The sequence below is a fragment of the Petromyzon marinus genome, chromosome 55 (genome assembly GCF_048934315.1).
Source record: "Petromyzon marinus isolate PM22_M1 ecotype Great Lakes invasive population chromosome 55, UKy_Petmar_22M1.pri1.0, whole genome shotgun sequence".
NCBI classification, from domain to species: domain Eukaryota; kingdom Metazoa; phylum Chordata; class Hyperoartia; order Petromyzontiformes; family Petromyzontidae; genus Petromyzon; species Petromyzon marinus.
The window spans coordinates 10,822,073-10,839,377 of record NC_133721.1 but is presented as its reverse complement, the minus strand read 5'-3'; the positions used below and the strand labels follow the sequence as shown (position 1 = coordinate 10,839,377).

The 17,305-nt window shown below is 46.1% G+C and overlaps 1 protein-coding gene across 1 annotated transcript in view; it reads left to right on the top strand.

Moving 5' to 3' along the window:
* Positions 1-10,269: 10,269 nt before the first annotated feature.
* LOC116954420 (calpain-5-like) overlaps positions 10,270-17,305 on the top strand; it is a 50,000-nt gene continuing 42,964 nt past the window's right edge. Inside the window, exon 1 of the mRNA XM_076052345.1 lies at positions 10,270-12,914. Within this exon, the coding sequence (XP_075908460.1) occupies positions 12,675-12,914 (240 nt within the window). The 5' untranslated portion in view covers positions 10,270-12,674. The remainder of the gene's footprint in view (positions 12,915-17,305) is intronic.

Here is a 17,305-nt window from a genome sequence, read left to right as displayed (position 1 = left end):
TAGCGACTTCCGTGACCAGTTACATGCCAATCCCTCACACTAACATCATGCTAATCTCCCAGTTACGTGCTAATTTCTGACTTTAACACCCTGCTAATCTATCACATTGACACAGCTACTTCAATGCTAAATTCATCTGTTGATATGTAAACTCTGACTTTAACATAGCTACTTCCGTGACCAGTTACATGCTAATCCCTCACATTAACATCGTGCTAATCTCCCAGTTACATGCTAATTTCTGACTTTAACATCCTGCTAATCTCTCACATTAACACAGCTACTTCAATGCTAAATTCTTCTGTTGATATGTAAACTCTGACTTTAACATAGCTACTTCCGTGACCAGTTACATGCCAATCCCTCACTCTAACATCATGCTAATCTCCCAGTTACATGCTAATTTCTGACTTTAACATCCTGCTAATCTCTCACATGAACACAGCTACTTCAATGCTAAATTATTCTGTTGATATGTAAACTCCTTTGTCAAGGCGCTCTGCTCCTCCCACCCAGCTTAAAAGACGCTGCCAAGCTTAGCGGTGTTCATTGGAGCGCTGTCGTCCCGACAGTTCGGTTCCTTCACCTGAAGAAGGCTACTTGTGTTGTGGCCAAAACGTCGTGAGAATTTTATTTTATTATGTTTTATTTGTATTATTTTATTATTTTCCTTCTACGTGACTTTAGCGAAAGAACCAAGAAGTTGTTTAGTGTTGTTTAGTGTTGTTGTTGTTGTTGTTTAGTGTTGTTTAGTGTTGTTGTTTAGTGTTGTTGTTTAGTGTTGTTTAGTGTTGTTGTTTAGTGTTGTTTAGCGTTGTTTAGTGTTGTTGTTTAGTGTTGTTTAGTGTTGTTTAATGTTGTTTAGTGTTGTTTAGTGTTGTTGTTTAGTGTTGTTTAGTGTTGTTTAGTGTTGTTGTTTAGTGTTGTTGTTTAGTGTTGTTTAGTGTTGTTGTTTAGTGTTGTTTAGTGTTGTTTAGTGTTGTTTAGCGTTGTTTAGTGTTGTTGTTTAGTGTTGTTTAGTGTTGTTTAATGTTGTTTAGTGTTGTTTAGTGTTGTTGTTTAGTGTTGTTTAGTGTTGTTGTTTAGTGTTGTTTAGTGTTGTTTAGTGTTGTTTAGTGTTGTTGTTTAGTGTTGTTGTTTAGTGTTGTTTAGTGTTGTTTAGTGTTGTTGTTTAGTGTTGTTGTTTAGTGTTGTTGTTTAGTGTTGTTTAGTGTTGTTGTTTAGTGTTGTTGTTTAGTGTTGTTTAGTGTTGTTGTTTAGTGTTGTTGTTTAGTGTTGTTTAATGTTGTTTAGTGTTGTTTAGTGTTGTTGTTTAGTGTTGTTTAGTGTTGTTTAGTGTTGTTGTTTAGTGTTGTTTAGTGTTGTTTAGTGTTGTTTAGTGTTGTTTAGCGTTGTTTAGTGTTGTTGTTTAGTGTTGTTTAGTGTTGTTTAATGTTGTTTAGTGTTGATTAGTGTTGTTGTTTAGTGTTGTTTAGTGTTGTTTAGTGTTGTTGTTTAGTGTTGTTTAGTGTTGTTTAGTGTTGTTTAGTGTTGTTGTTTAGTGTTGTTGTTTAGTGTTGTTTAGTGTTGTTTAGTGTTGTTGTTTAGTGTTGTTTAGTGTTGTTGTTTAGTGTTATTGTTTAATGTTGTTTAGTGTTGTTTAGTGTTGTTTAGTGTTGTTGTTTAGTGTTGTTTAGTGTTGTTGTTTAGTGTTGTTTAGTGTTGTTTAGTGTTGTTTAGTGTTGTTCTTGTTTAGTGTTGTTTAGTGTTGTTGTTTAGTGTTGTTTAGTGTTGTTGTTTAGTGTTGTTGTTGTTTAGTGTTGTTTAGTGTTGTTTAGTGTTGTTGTTTAGTGTTGTTTAGTGTTGTTTAGTGTTGTTGTTGTTTAGTGTTGTTTAGCGTTGTTTAGTGTTGTTGTTTAGTGTTGTTTAGTGTTGTTGTTTAGTGTTGTTTAGTGTTGTTTAGTGTTGTTGTTTAGTGTTGTTTAGTGTTGTTTAGTGTTGTTTAGTGTTGTTGTTTAGTGTTGTTTAGTGTTGTTTAGTGTTGTTGTTTAGTTTTGTTTAGTGTTGTTTAGTGTTGTTTAGTGTTGTTGTTTAGTGTTGTTTAGTGTTGTTTAGTGTTGTTTAGTGTTGTTTAGTGTTGTTGTTTAGTGTTGTTTAGTGTTGTTGTTTAGTGTTGTTTAGTGTTGTTTAGTGTTGTTTAGTGTTGTTCTTGTTTAGTGTTGTTTAGTGTTGTTGTTTAGTGTTGTTTAGTGTTGTTGTTTAGTGTTGTTGTTGTTTAGTGTTGTTTAGTGTTGTTGTTTAGTGTTGTTGTTTAGTGTTGTTTAGTGTTGTTTAGTGTTGTTTAGTGTTGTTGTTGTTTAGTGTTGTTGTTTAGTGTTGTTTAGTGTTGTTGTTTAGTGTTGTTTAGTGTTGTTTAGTGTTGTTGTTGTTTAGTATTGTTGTTTAGTGTTGTTTAGTGTTGTTGTTTGTTGTTGTTGGTGTTGTTGTTTAGTGTTGTTTAGTGTTGTTTAGTGTTGTTGTTTAGTGTTGTTTAGTGTTGTTGTTTAGTGTTGTTGTTTAGTGTTGTTTAATGTTGTTTAGTGTTGTTGTTGTTTAGTGTTGTTTAGTGTTGTTTAGTGTTGTTGTTTAGTGTTGTTTAGTGTTGTTGTTATTTAGTGTTGTTTAGTGTTGTTTAGTGTTGTTCTTGTTTAGTGTTGTTTAGTGTTGTTTAGTGTTGTTGTTTAGTGTTGTTTAGTGTTGTTTAGTGTTGTTGTTTAGTGTTGTTTAGTGTTGTTTAGTGTTGTTGTTTAGTGTTGTTTAGTGTTGTTGTTGTTGTTTAGTGTTGTTGTTTAGTGTTGTTTAGTGTTGTTGTTTAGTGTTGTTGTTTAGTGTTGTTTAGTGTTGTTTAGTGTTGTTTAGTGTTGTTTAGTGTTGTTGTTTAGTGTTGTTTAGTGTTGTTTAGTGTTGTTTAGTGTTGTTTAGTGTTGTTGTTTAGTGTTGTTGTTTAGTGTTGTTTAGTGTTGTTGTTTAGTGTTGTTTAGTGTTGTTGTTTAGTGTTGTTTAGTGTTGTTTAGTGTTGTTGTTTAGTGTTGTTGTTTAGTGTTGTTTAGTGTTGTTTAGTGTTGTTGTTTAGTGTTGTTTTAGTGTTGTTTAGTGTTGTTGTTTAGTGTTGTTGTTTAGTGTTGTTGTTTAGTGTTGTTGTTGTTGTTGTTTAGTGTTGTTGTTGTTTAGTGTTGTTTAGTGTTGTTTAGTGTTGTTGTTTAGTGTTGTTTAGTGTTGTTGTTTAGTGTTGTTTAGTGTTGTTGTTTAGTGTTGTTGTTTAGTGTTGTTTAGTGTTGTTGTTTAGTGTTGTTTAGTGTTGTTTAGTGTTGTTTAGTGTTGTTGTTTAGTGTTGTTTAGTGTTGTTGTTGTTTAGTGTTGTTTAGTGTTGTTTAGTGTTGTTTAGTGTTGTTGTTTAGTGTTGTTTAGTGTTGTTGTTATTTAGTGTTGTTTAGTGTTGTTTAGTGTTGTTTTTGTTTAGTGTTGTTTAGTGTTGTTTAGTGTTGTTGTTTAGTGTTGTTGTTTAGTGTTGTTGTTTAGTGTTGTTTAGTGTTGTTTAGTGTTGTTCAGTGTTGTTGTTTAGTGTTGTTTAGTGTTGTTTAGTGTTGTTGTTTAGTGTTGTTTAGTGTTGTTGTTTAGTGTTGTTGTTTAGTGTTGTTTAGTGTTGTTGTTTAGTGTTGTTTAGTGTTCTTTAGTGTTGTTGTTTAGTGTTGTTGTTTAGTGTTGTTGTTTAGTGTTGTTTAGTGTTGTTTAGTGTTGTTGTTTAGTGTTGTTTAGTGTTGTTGTTTAGTGTTGTTGTTTAGTGTTGTTGTTGTTGTTTAGTGTTGTTGTTTAGTGTTGTTTAGTGTTGTTGGTGTTGTTGTTTAGTGTTGTTGGTGTTGTTTAGTATTGTTGTTTAGTGTTGTTTAGTGTTGTTGGTGTTGTTGTTTAGTGTTGTTTAGTGTTGTTGGTGTTGTTGTCCTTCCCCCCCTCGATTTAAAGCTTTCGTGACTGCAGGGATTCATATTCTTAGTTCTTTCTTCTTTCGGTAAAGTCACGTAGGAGGGAAGAAACAGAGCTGCCGGAAAGACAGCGTCCTAATGAGGACGCTGTCTTTCCGACAGCTCTGTTTCTTCACCCGAGGACGGCTGCTTGCGTTGTGGCCGAAACGTCGTGAGAATTTTTATTTTATAACGTTTTATGTTTATTATTTTATTATTTCCCTTCTACGTGACTTTACCGAAAAAAAAACAAGAATATGACCCCCCTATGTATTTATTAACTTTGTAAAAAAAAATTACGATTGAGAATCAAAGGTTCGCAAGGCTGCAGTTTTAAGGTTTAAGAACCACTCGTGTCAGGGTGGGCGGACGCTCAGAGACGACGGATAACGAGGCAGGACGCTGCTGTCGGCGACGTGAGAGTGGGGGTTTGGGGCGATGCTTATCCGGTGGCGGTATCAATACTAAAAGGGACGACGCATTTGTGAAACGACTTCAAAGGGGGAGACTTAAGTTGGGGTATTACTGTAATTATATATATACACAGTATCTGTCTCTCTACAGAGGTTAAACTGGCCAAAGAGTTCGCTTTTACTGAATCAGCGATGCCAAAATAATCCATTCATGGAAGGCTTCCGGGGCTGATTAGGGTTAGAGATTTGTTTGTTTATGTCATGGGACATTTTGCCAGAATAGATGTTACGCTTTCTGGCAATGTAAGTACTGTTCGCCTTCTGGGGTTCTCTGGTCTGACTCTGGTGAGGCTAGGCCAGAGAGAAGGCTGCCTCTGGTGTAGGCCAATCGGTTTCAAAGACAATGCCCACATTCTAGATTTAAAGTTTTCGTGACTGCTAGGATCCATACTCTTTGGTTCTATTGGGTAAAGTCACGTAGGTGAAAATAAAATAACAAAAAAATTAACAATGAGCCATTTCAATGCTAAATTATATGCTAATTCCTTTGTCAAGGCGCTTGGTGTTTTTCTTCTCACACAGCTTCAAGGTCGTGATCTGAGCGTGGCTTCTTCCACTCCAGCGCTGTCCTCCAGACAGTCTCGTCCCTTCACCTGATGAAGGCCGCTTGTGTTGAGGTCGAAACGTCGTGATTTTTTGTTAATTTTTTTGTTATTTTATTTTCACCTACGTGACTTTACCCAATAGAACCAAAGAGTACAATGCCCACGTGTCATCAGAACGTACCCTTTGATTCTTTCGGCAGAGTCACGTCGATAGAAAATGAACGGATCACGTGACGTTTCGATGGCAACACGAGCGGCCGTCATCAGGTGAGACAAACACACAGCAGGAGCACTGCCGAGGCTGGAAGAAACGTCGTGATGTGTTTTTGTTATTTTACCGAAAGAATCAAAGTGTGCATTCGTGCAGTCACGAAAGCTTCAAGTCGAGATGATCAGAGCATTCTTTGTTTGCATGTTAATGCAGACTTCAGTGTCTCTCTCTCTCTCTGTCTCTCTCTTTACTTTTGTACGATCAGAGGAAAACAAGAAGATGATCGGTACAGTTCGGCACTTGGCTTCGTGCATCATTTCGGGTTTTTTTAATGCTTTGCTTTTTATTCTTAACTCTTTCGGTAAAGTCACGTCGAAGGGAAACAATAAAAGAATAAAATATATATGAAACAATAAAAATTCTCACGACGTTTCGACCATAACGCAAACGGTCATCATCAGGTGTGAAAAAACCAACGGCAAGAAACATTTGAAAGAAGTGGCGGTCCGCATTTATTTATTTAATTTTAAACGGTGTCTTTATTTATTTATAAAAAACGTTAGCATCACGGGCAGCGATCTGGGTAGTTTATTTAGAAGGACGAGTCCATCTATGTTCTGAAAAGAGGAGGGGGGAGACGAAAAATTAATGTATGCTGTCTGAAAGCCACCGTAAGCGTGAACAATCAATCAAGACCTGAAATGGTTTATCAAATCCTTCCAATGATTGCTAAGCCAGAATCCATCTTCTCGGTTGAAATTGTCTCTGTGCTTGTATATGTGGATAGCCTCCCCCCCCCCCTTTTAAATGAAAGATTTAACAAAAGATTTCTCGCTCTGCTCTCCTTACCCCTTCCATCTCTCTCTACCCCCCTCTCTACCCCCCCTCTCTCTCTACCCCCTCTCTACCCCCCTCTCTCTCTACCCCCCTCTCTACCCCCCCTCTCTCTCTACCCCCCTCTCTGCCCCCCCCTCTCTCTCTACCCCCCTCTCTACCCCCCTCTCTCTACCCCCTTTCTTCCTACTCCATGTCGCTCTCTCTCTCGCTCTCTCTCGTTCTTTTTATTAACTACGACAAGTGCTGCATCTGCACGCAGTCCTTCTCGCAGTCCATCGGCCTCCGACGGGTAGCTCATATCTGCATGCAGAGCTCTCCGTCTCTCTCTCTCTCTACCTACGTGAACTTTACCGAAATAACGAAAGGGTATGGATTCGTTCAGTCACGAAAGCTTCAAATCAAGATTAGACTTTCATTCCTCGCTATTTGGTGTCGGAACATCTTAACGTCTCCCGATGTATTGCCAGAAAGGAGTAAAACACAATTTTTTTGTATATTCTTTGATTTTATTCGGTAAAGTCGCGTAGGTTTGAAAAAATAAAAATAAAATGAAAAATGAAAAAAAAACCTCAATTAAATCACGACGTTTCGGAAGCAACACAAGCTTCCATCATCAGGCGGGACAACCACAGCAACATTTTTTTTTACCTACGTGACTTTACCGAATAAAACCAAAGAGTATGGATTGTTGCAGTCACGAAAACTTCAATTCTAGAAACATTTTTTTAAATATGTGTGTTTGTGTACGCTCAGAGAGAGAGAGAGATTTGTGAAGGGAGACAGATTTTGATTTAAAGCTTTCGTGACTGCAGGGATTCATATTCTTGGTTCTTTCGGGAAAGTCACGTAGAAGGGAAACAATAAAATAAATAAAAAATAATAAGAAACATATAAAACAATAAAATTCTCACGACGTTTCGACTGCAACGCAAGCAATCATCATCAGGTGTGAAAACCACAGCAAGAAAATTTAAAAATTTGAAAATTTTCTGTGCTTTTCACACCTGATGATGGTTGCTTGTGTTGCAGTCGAAACGTCGTGAGAATTTTTCGATTTAAAGCTTTCGTGACTGCAAGGAATCATCTTCTTTGGTTCTTTCGATAAAGTCACGTAGAATGAGAATAAAATAATAAAATAAAATAAAACAGTAAAATTCTCACGACGTTTCGGCCACAACACAAGTAGCCATCCTCAGGTGGAGAAACAGGACTGTCCGGAAGACAGCGCTTGAGTGAACACTGTCAAGCTTGACAGCGTCTTTTGAGCTGTGTGGGAGGAACAGAGAGCCTGGACAAAGGAACATGTCACTGGGAGATTAGCATTGTGGAGAGCGGACGAGCTGGGGCTGGAGGAGGGGGAAGGGGGAGTTTACATATACATTAGCATGCAACTGGGGGATCAGCATGATGTTGAGAATTTTATTGTTTAATTATTTTATTATTATTTAATTGTTTCCCTTCTACGTGACTTTACCGAAAGAACCAAGAATAAGGGAGACAGAGTTTATGCCTGGTCTCAGTTTGTCTTCAAAGACGAACGGATGCCTCTCAGTCAACGATCAGGAGGTGGAGCCTCACGTCTCCGACAAAGCTCCGTTTGTGCCGCCGTTACCGGAGCGTTCGAGGCAACATGAACACAGCGATCGCATGCACGCTCTGAAACTTTAAACGTTGCTCTCTCTCTCTCTCTTTCTCTCTCTCTCTCTTTCTGTGTCTCTTTTTTTACGATCAGATGGAAAACAGAAGAAGATGCTCTGTGTAGTCGGAACTTTGTTTCGTTCATCATTTCGTTTTTTTATTTTGTATTCTTTCAATGCTTTGCTTTATGTGTGCCCCCTCCCCCCCCCCCCCCCGTTTAAATGAAATATTTCACGAAATATTTCAAGCTCTGCTTCTTTTTCTTACCCCTTCCCTCTCTCTACCCCCCCCTTCTCTCTCTACCCCCTCTCTCTCTCTACCCCCTCTCTCTCTACCCCCTTCTCTCTACCCCCTCTCTCTCTCTACCCTCTCTCTCTCTACCCTCTCTCTCTCTACCCCCTCTCTCTCTACCCCCTCTCTCTCTCTACCCCCTCTCTCTCTACCCCCTCTCTCTCTACCCCCTCTCTCTCTCTACCCCCTCTCTCTCTACCCCTCTCTACCCCTTTCTCTCTACCCCCTCTCTCTCTCTCTACCCCCTCTCTCTCTACCCCCTCTCACTCTCTCTGTGTCTCCCTCCTTCTCTCTCTCTCTCTCGAATAAATTCTGTTACACCCACGGAGTTGTACATCGATTACTAAATCCAAACCCTCCATTTGTAACGCGTGAAAGGAGCCGCAGACAGAGGACACGGTCATCTGTTCGGCGTAATCCGCTAACTGCGCGTGCGTACATATTTGGGTATGTACAGCTCAGGAATGCTCGCGTAGGCATGTTAGCAAATGTATTTTTTTTAATTTATCAAATCCGTGGGGGGTAGGATTTCTTGAATCCATTGACTGCGAAGTCCCGGGAGGTGTATTGCTTCATGAATCAGGGCTCTGTCACTTTCAGAACCAGCCGAGCTGCTGCTGCTACTGCTGCTGATGATGATGATCTTTTTCTTCGCATTGATTACTTTAAATCGAGGTGGTTCATGAGTCAAGATGATTTGCGAGTCAGGCGTAGCGTAGTTTTGAATCAATCGCTGTGATGGTGCCTCCTCCTTCGCGCGTATGCATCGGACACCGAGGCGTTGTTATATTCCGTCCTTCTATGCTGGGTGGTGACCACAGCTGCCAACCATCATGGTGACAATGATGATGACGTGTGAGCAGCCTCACCTGCTGGCAACGAGAGTTTGCGTGTATAGGGCAGAACAGCACGTAGGGTTTGTTCACAGGCTATTCTCACACCTCCGAGTAGCGTACATCGGCGGGAGTGTTTTTTTGTTTGTTTATTTGTTCAGCAAATTGTGTAGGGTTATTGGGTAAAGTCACGTTGGTAAAAAATAAAATAACAAAAATCACAACGTTTCGGCCACAACACAAGCGGCCTTCATCAGGTGAAGGGACGAGACTGTCTGGAGGACAGCGCTGGAGTGAAAAAAAGGTCGTGATCTGAGCGTGGCCTTTTTTTTCACTCCAGCGCTGCCCTCCAGACAGTCTCGTCTCTTCACCTGATGAAGGCCGCTTGTGTTGTGGCCGAAACGTCGTGATTTTTGTCATTTTATTTTTTACCTACGTGACTTTACCCAATAGAACCAAAGAGTATGGATCCTAGCAGTCACGAAAGCTTTAAATCTAGAATTGTGTAGGGTTACACAGTGGCCAAACAACGCAGCGCAACGAGCTCGGCGTCACGCCGACCAAGCTGACCGTGAACGATATTGACGGGGATGCCTCCATCACAATGTGAGCAGCTCTCTCCATCAACCGACCATCAAACTCTACCGTGGCACGACACCCAAACGCCGCTGGGCTTCGCACAGAATCCCAGAAACGGTCCTGCATGCGGTGATCTCAGCTGCTGCTGCTGCTGCGCGAAACGGAGTGGAACGCACGCGGACGTCCGGAAGAAACTCATCGTTCGAGACTCAAACGTCGCAACCTCCTGGCTTCGGCATCCCTCCTCCTCCTCGCCCGTTCGCAACGTGCTCGATCACAGCACTTGCACCAACAGTCCGCACACGGCTATGCGAACGGATACATTACTAGGTCGCGATCATTGCACACAAAGCGCCTGCCACAAATGCACCACAACGCCTCGCTGCTCGTCTCGCCTAGGAGCATAAACCAACACGCGAACTCTTCCGGTCATCCTCGCAGCAGCAGGAGCAGCAGCAGGAGCAGCAGCAGGAGCAGCCGCAGCAGCAGCAGCAGCAGGAGCAGCAGCAGCAGGAGCAGCAGCAGGAGCAGCAGGAGCAGCAGCAGCAGCAGGAGCAGCAGCAGCAGGAGCAGCAGCAGGAGCAGCAGGAGCAGCAGCAGCAGCACGAGCAGCAGCAGCAGGAGCAGCAGCAGCAGGAGCAGCAGCAGCAGGAGCAGCAGCAGCAGCAGGAGCAGCAGCAGCAGGAGCAGCAGCAGCAGGAGCAGCAGCAGGAGCAGCAGGAGCAGCAGGAGCAGCAGCAGGAGCAGCAGGAGTAGCAGCAGCAGCACGAGCAGAAGCAGCAGGAGCAGCAGCAGCAGGAGCAGCAGCAGCAGGAGCAGCAGCAGCAGCAGCAGCAGCCGCAGCAGCAGCAGCAGCAGCCGCAGCAGCAGCAGCTTCTGCGGCCGTCTGGAACGCTCTTCCCTCCTAATATTAGGAAGCCGCTGGGGACCTGTGCACTTTCACATCTAAATTGAAACTCATTTCTTTAAGATTGCTTTTTGTGTTTAGTTTGTTGTCTTACACCCCCCCCCCCGCACATCCGATTAGCACGGTTGGCTACGTACGGTGCGAAAGAAGTTTATAAACATGCATATATACGGGGGGATCTTTATATTTATTTCGTGTGTGTGTGTGTGTGTTTTAAAAGCCTAAGCAGTCGATATCATGCATGTAGGACTCGGTTTACCAAACAATTCGTTGTTTATGAGCGTGCCAATGATCGCGCTGGGTTATGAGTTGTGATGATATCAAGAGATTTGCGCTCAAGGAATTAGTTTTTTTTTTAATATTTCCCACGGGGAGATTTAAAATGTGGAAGAAGAAATTACACAGACCAGTCGGACAACTTGGCCGATATGCCCTGGCCGCTTGGGACAAATGTCAGTCGATTGGCTATGGCGAGCCGACAGCATAGACGGCAAGAGCTAAGTGGAACACAGCTGCGATGCATGCTGTGTATTTATTTACTTAAAGCACGCGGCTGTCTTCCAAGCGGTTGCAACCATGTGCCCGTATTTATACTTCATTTTGCCACCCACCCACACGTCCCACCCACCCCATCGGACCAACACAACCACCCCACCCAACGATCCACAATGGTACGAGCCAAGCGACTATATAATCTACATTCTAACAAGCTCTGGCCAGGTGCCTGTCGCCTCCGCTGCCGCTGCCTGGAATGCGTGGAGCTTCCACATCCTCCTCCTCTTCTAAACAGTGACATCGCCCTCAAGTGCGAGTCCCTGTGTGGCCCTGCATTGCTCAACGTGAGACGCTGCTGCTGCTGTTGTGTTACACGCGCGCACGAGTGAGTGAGTAAGCGTCAAATGAGTGTACCTGGTGCGCGGTGCGTCCACAACGTCACTGGGGGAGACAAAGGCGGTCGGGTGTGGTGCTTGCCAACTACATCCTCGTGTGCCACAGTGCCGGCCTTCATAGGTGCTGCTACTCGCTAAGAGCACTTGTCCCAAAAGTATGTCAAGCCTACATGGGGAATCTTTGTCTTTATATGTTTCAGTGTGGGGAGCGGTGGCGTAGCGCTTAGCGCGCTGCCTCAACGAACGCGACCACCCAAGTTTGAGTCCCGCCCAAGGCCAACATCAGTGACGATTATCTAAACCAGTCTTGGGCTTCCCCTAGGTCGGCTCAGCCTCAAACGAGTACCTGGCGAGGTGTGTTAATATCGCCACTAGAGAGACAAAAGCGGCCGGGCGTAGTGCTGGCCAACGATCCTCTCGTGTGGCGTGACGGCCTACATAGGTGCTACTCGTTAGCTGCACTTGACCCAAAAGTATGTGAAGGCTATACGGGGAATCTTTGTCTTTGCGTGTCCGCCGGTGCAATCGTTAAAGTGCTCCGTGCTCTTGAGAGATGAAATTTGGGTCCTATTCCCGGCAACGGTTAACATCAATGGGTGTGGTGCGTGTGTGTGATATGTAACATGTTTCTGGATCTCCCCTAGGTTGACTCAGACTAAAAGTAAACACCGGGTACGGTGTGTAAACCATCAGCACCTGGTGAACCATGGGCGGCCGGGCGTGGTGCTGACCCCCCCTCCCTTTTGTGCTGTGCCAGCCTTAATAAGTTTAAGGATTAATTGGTTTAACCAGGTGATCATTATGTTCATAGTTTTTTCTGTTATACATTTCCACGTGACGATGGGTAAGCCACTTCGTTGAGCTATTATCTGTGGCCAGGTCGCTTCTGACAAGGAAGCTAATAGCTTGGTTGGACTTTACCTGGTAAGATAAAAAAAAAGTTTAGTTGTATTGGAATATTTGTTTAACTTTTCCTATACTTTGCACTCGTATCGTAGGGTGTTTATTTCCCCATTGTTTCTTGTTGTAACGTTCTGACAACTCACGACTCGGATAACTCAAGGCGCCAGGGCAGCCAAGCTCAACATCACTAACCCCAACAGCCTATATCTATATATCGGCTAAACGGGGGTGGGAAAAAAAAAACCTTTTTGCTTGAAGCATAGTTAAACTTAGCTCCGTCCTCGGTATAATAACCATGGCTTAGGCGCACACATTGCTCTCGGTAATTTTAGCACTACGCGTTCCGACCGAGGGATATTTGCAGCCGGGCAGATTATTTTTAACGTTGGAAGCGCTTTCCACCACCGTCACTTGCACGGCTGTAGCGGCATCTGCCCTCACTCTCGCTGTGTTTGCTGCTCGCTGCTCATTTATTCGAAGGCTGAGTCGACCTACAGCGTGGAGGTTCCCATTCAGGACCCGGTTGGGGGTCGTGGTGGTGCGGGTGGGAGGCGGAATTCGTGCAGTGTCTTGTTTGGGACTTTCCGCCGATGGACGATGAGCGCGATGGCTGTGCGACGAGTGAATTCCTACAGAGACGGCGGTGGCGGTGGTGGTGGTGCCTCGCCGACATGCACACGAAGCCGTTCCGCGGGCAGTGTTACGCCAAACTCCGGCGGGAATGCCTCTCGGCGGGACGGCCCTTCGAAGACCCGCTCTTCCCGGCGTCCGACTCGTCCCTGTACCACACCAAGCCGCCTCCCGCGCACGTGGAGTGGAGGAGACCCACGGTGGGTTTGGGGTTGGGTGGGAGTTGCGCCTCACTTTGCCCCCGTCTCTGTCTGTGCAAAGCGTGCGACCAACCGATGCATCGACGATCCACGGTGCCGCCCTGCGCGAACGTTGCAGCGACGTTGCGTGGCACCGCCGCGATAAATCGCGGATCGTCCGGAACCAGCGGCGGTTCCGATCACGCGCCAACGTCGGAGCAACGTTGGCCCAATGTTGCATGGCACTGTGCGATAAATCGCGGAATGTCGGAACCAACAACGGTTCTGATCGCAAGCCAACGTTGTAGCAACGTTGGCCCAACGTTGCATGGCACTGTGCGATAAATCGCGGAACGTCCGGAACCAACAACGGTTCCGATCGCAAGCCAACGTTGTAGCAACGTGGGCCGCTTTACTGACTGGGATCTAGCCCACCCCAAACAAACTTACGTCGAGGGCAAGTTCTGTTGGGGGTTAACGTGGCCAGGCGACCACCCCCGGCCGCCTTTGTCTCCCCCGTGTCGATTTCTTTACAAGCGGCAGCAGGCACTCATTGAAGGCTGAGTCGACCTAGGGGAGTGAGAATTGAAGTCGGCTCTCAAGGGGCATTGCATCACCACTCGTCTCGACAGCGAAGAGTGAAACAGATCCCCGGTGCAGCCTTCGCTCTCGCTGGGCATCTGTGAAGGGCGGCACGGCGCGCGAGTGGGTGGGGGGTGACCAGCACAACACCCGGCCCCGCATTTACATCTCCCGTGCTGATCTTTTTACACACTGCACCAAGGCCGTAATTATAATATATATTGGGGGGGGGCACATATTGGGGGGGGGGGACGACGACACACATTCCCCCCCCCAATATTCAAATATGCTCAAAATGTCCCCCGCAATATATTGCTATAAAATAGATTTCTGTTTATATAATTGTGGTTATGGTTGTACTTTATTGATCCCTAATCTCTGCCATTACATACAATGAAACAAGAAAAGGTAAAAAATAAGTAAAAACAGAGCAATGTAATACAATACACACTATTAGATATTATTGTAAAAAAATACATTAAAAGTACATCTCACGTGTTAGTGTTTTTTAAAAAATAATTTGGGCAGGAAATGGCAGGAAATTAGTTTTCAAATTTAGACTCTTTCTGGGGGGGGGGGGACCCCCAGACCTCCTGGAAGATTCCCCCCCCCAAATGTTGACTCTATGGCTACGGCCTTGCACTGCACGAAGTGGGGGCTCATTCTAGGCCGACTCGACCTTGGGGAAGCCCAGGACCCATTCATATATTCGGTCGCGAACGGGAATTGAACCCTTATAACTGGGTTGGTTACGCTGTGCGCTAACCACTACACTGCACATACGCAGACCAGCTGTAGTAATTGGGCTGAGTGATAACCACTCCACTACAGCTCTCAGTGAAGACAAAGATCCCCAGTATAGTGGTGTTTGCAAGCTGACAAACTACGAGCTGAAGTGTGTGTGGGGTGTGTGTGGGGTGTGTGTGTGTAGTGTGTGTAGTGTGTGTGTGTAGTGTGTAGTGTGTGTGTGTAGTGTGTGTAGTGTGTGTGTGTAGTGTGTAGTAGTGTGTAGTGTGTGTGTAGTGTGTGTGTAGTGTGTGTAGTGTGTGTGTAGTGTGTGTGTGGGGTGTGTGTGTGTGTAGTGTGTGTGTTGTGTGTGTGGTGTGTATGTGGTGTGTGTGGTGTGTGTGTGTGGGGTGTGTGTGTGTATTGTGTGTGTGGTGTGTGTGTGGGGTGTATGTGGTGTGTGTGGTGTGTGTGTGGGGTGTGTGTGTGTTGTGTGTGTGGTGTGTGTGTGTGGTGTGTGTGTGTGTGGTGTATGTGTGGTGTGTGTGTGTTGTGTGTGGTGTGTGTGTGGGGTGTGTGTGTGTGTAGTGTGTGTGTAGTGTGTGTGTGTGTAGTGTGTGTGTGTGTGGTGTGGGTGTGAATTGTTGGGGCCGACGTCCACCCCCTCCACTCCCCCCTCCTCCTCTCCGGCCGCCTCTCGCTGGGCCCACGCCGACCGGGCGATCGCCCCCCCCACCCCCCGCGCCAGCGCCCTTTCTGGGGGACACAGCTAAGTGGCTGGCTCACTACCGCCCGGGGTTATCCCGCACACGCCCACGTGCACCACCGCACAAAGCGAACGCGGAGGCGTGCACGCGCGCGCCCCTGCAGGCGCACATTTCGCGCAAAGGTTAGGGCTCAAGTTGGGGGGGGGGGGGAGGGGGGTGTCGTGCCGTGCAGCCAATCATGCGCCTACCTTTCGATTTTCAACTGATGCCCCGCCCTCACCTGGAGCGTCATCTTCCATTACGCCTCGACCCATTGTCTACGCGTCCACCTCGATCCCCCCACCCCCCCCCACCCCCGAGTGGGGGTGACCCATGATTGCCCCTTTCCCTGGCAGGGCTCTCGCACTTTTTTTGCCAACTTAATATGCCACCCTCTGCCGGGCGGCGGCGGCGGCGGCTTTGGCCAACCATTGTCCCTCTGTCCCTTGTGTCCTTCCTGCTAAATCTCCCATCCTCCGTTCTCCCCTCCGAGTTGTATCTCGTTGCGGTTGGCCCAGGGACCCTTTCTCGTTCTGCGCCCGTACAATTTCTAAGCCAATTGTAAGGGGCACCGCAATGTGGCCTGCCCTGCGAGGCTCGGCCAATCTCCTGGCACCGGGAAACCGTGGGATTCTCCCTCTAGGGGCCCGTCAGGACACTACTACGTGGGTGCGCTGCGTGCGGGTGTCGTGCTGAGTGCGGGGGCCCGGAGGGGATCACGGCACCACAGTGTGTTAGTTGGGTTTGTGGTGTGTCTGTGTGCGTTGCGTGTGTTGTGGTGTGTCCGTGTGTGTTGTGTGCATCGTGGTGTGTGTGGTGTGTGTTGTGGTGTGTCTGTGTGTGTTGTGGTGTGTCTGTGTGCGTTGCGTGTGTTGTGGTGTGTCTGTGTGTGTTGTGTGCATCGTGGTGTGTGTGGTGTGTGTTGTGGTGTGTCTGTGTGTGTTGTGTGCATCGTGGTGTGTGTGGTGTGTGTTGTGTGTGTTGTGGTGTGTCTGTGTGTGTTGTATGCATCGTGGTGTGTGTGGTGTGTGTTGTGGTGTGTCTGTGTGCGTTTCGTGTGTTGTGGTGTGTCTGTGTGTGTTGTGTGCATCGTGGTGTGTGTGGTGTGTGTTGTGTGTGTTGTGGTGTGTCTGTGTGTGTTGTGTGCATCGTGGTGTGTGTGGTGTGTGTTGTGGTGTGTCTGTGTGCGTTGCGTGTGTTGTGGTGTGTCTGTGTGTGTTGTGTGCATCGTGGTGTGTGTGGTGTGTGTGGTGTGTGTTGTGGTGTGTCTGTGTGTGTTGTGTGCGTCGTGGTGTGTGTGGTGTGTGTGGTGTGTCTGTGTGCGTTGCGTGTGTTGTGGTGTGTCTGTGTGTGTTGTGTGCATCGTGGTGTGTGTGGTGTGTGTGGTGTGTGTTGTGTGTGTTGTGGTGTGTCTGTGTGTGTTGTGTGCATCGTGGTGTGTGTAGTGTGTGTTGTTGTGTGGCTATGTGCGTTGTGTGTGTTGTGGTGTGTCCGTGTGTGTTGTGTGCATTGTGGTGTGTGTGGTGTGTGTGGTGTGTGTTGTGTGTGTTGTGGTGTGTCTGTGTGTGTTGTGTGTGTTGTGGTGTGTCTGTGTGTGTTGTGTGCTTCGTGGTGTGTGTGGTGTGTGTTCTGTGTGTTGTGGGGTGGATGTGTGTTGGCGTGTGTATTGTGTGTGTGGTGTATATGGTGTGTGTGTGGGGTGTGTGTGGTGTTTGTGTCATGTGTGTGGTGTGGGTGCGTTGGGCGTGTATGTGTAGTGCGTGTATGGCACGCGCGCGTGTGTGTGTGTGCTTAAGATCAGTTGCGATACGTTAAGGAATGCACAAGAAGCGTCACGTGTGCATGTGGAAGGGATTGAGACGCGCGCGACCTTCATCGCTCGCCGCAGCCACAGACACGAGAGCCGATGGAAAGCTGTAAAAAGCGTCTCGTGTAAACGTGGGCCCTTTGACAAGGGGTGTACAAGTTTTGGCTGCTATTTCGCTCCCTTTTCATGCACGATATAAACAGGGACTTCTTTGTGGCGAGGAAGGAGGGTGGCGCTGAGGGGGGAGGGTGGCGGTGATGAGGGAGGGTGGCGGTGAGGAGGGAGGGCCGTGGTGAGGCTGAGAAATTCATCTTCACACTTTTACGACAACACAAATCGGCTTTGCACCGTCAACCTCTGGAGAGTAGTGTAGAGTGGTGACGGTGATTCATACCACAAAATTTAGATTATTATTCTAGTTTGGAAGGCTCCCAAAGGTTGGTACACTTTAAAACATGTTTTATTTTCACTTGGTCTGACGAATTTTGTATATTTGTGCATGACCCATAACTCCCCACGGTGACGCATAACGAGTGTGAACTTCCTGGCAC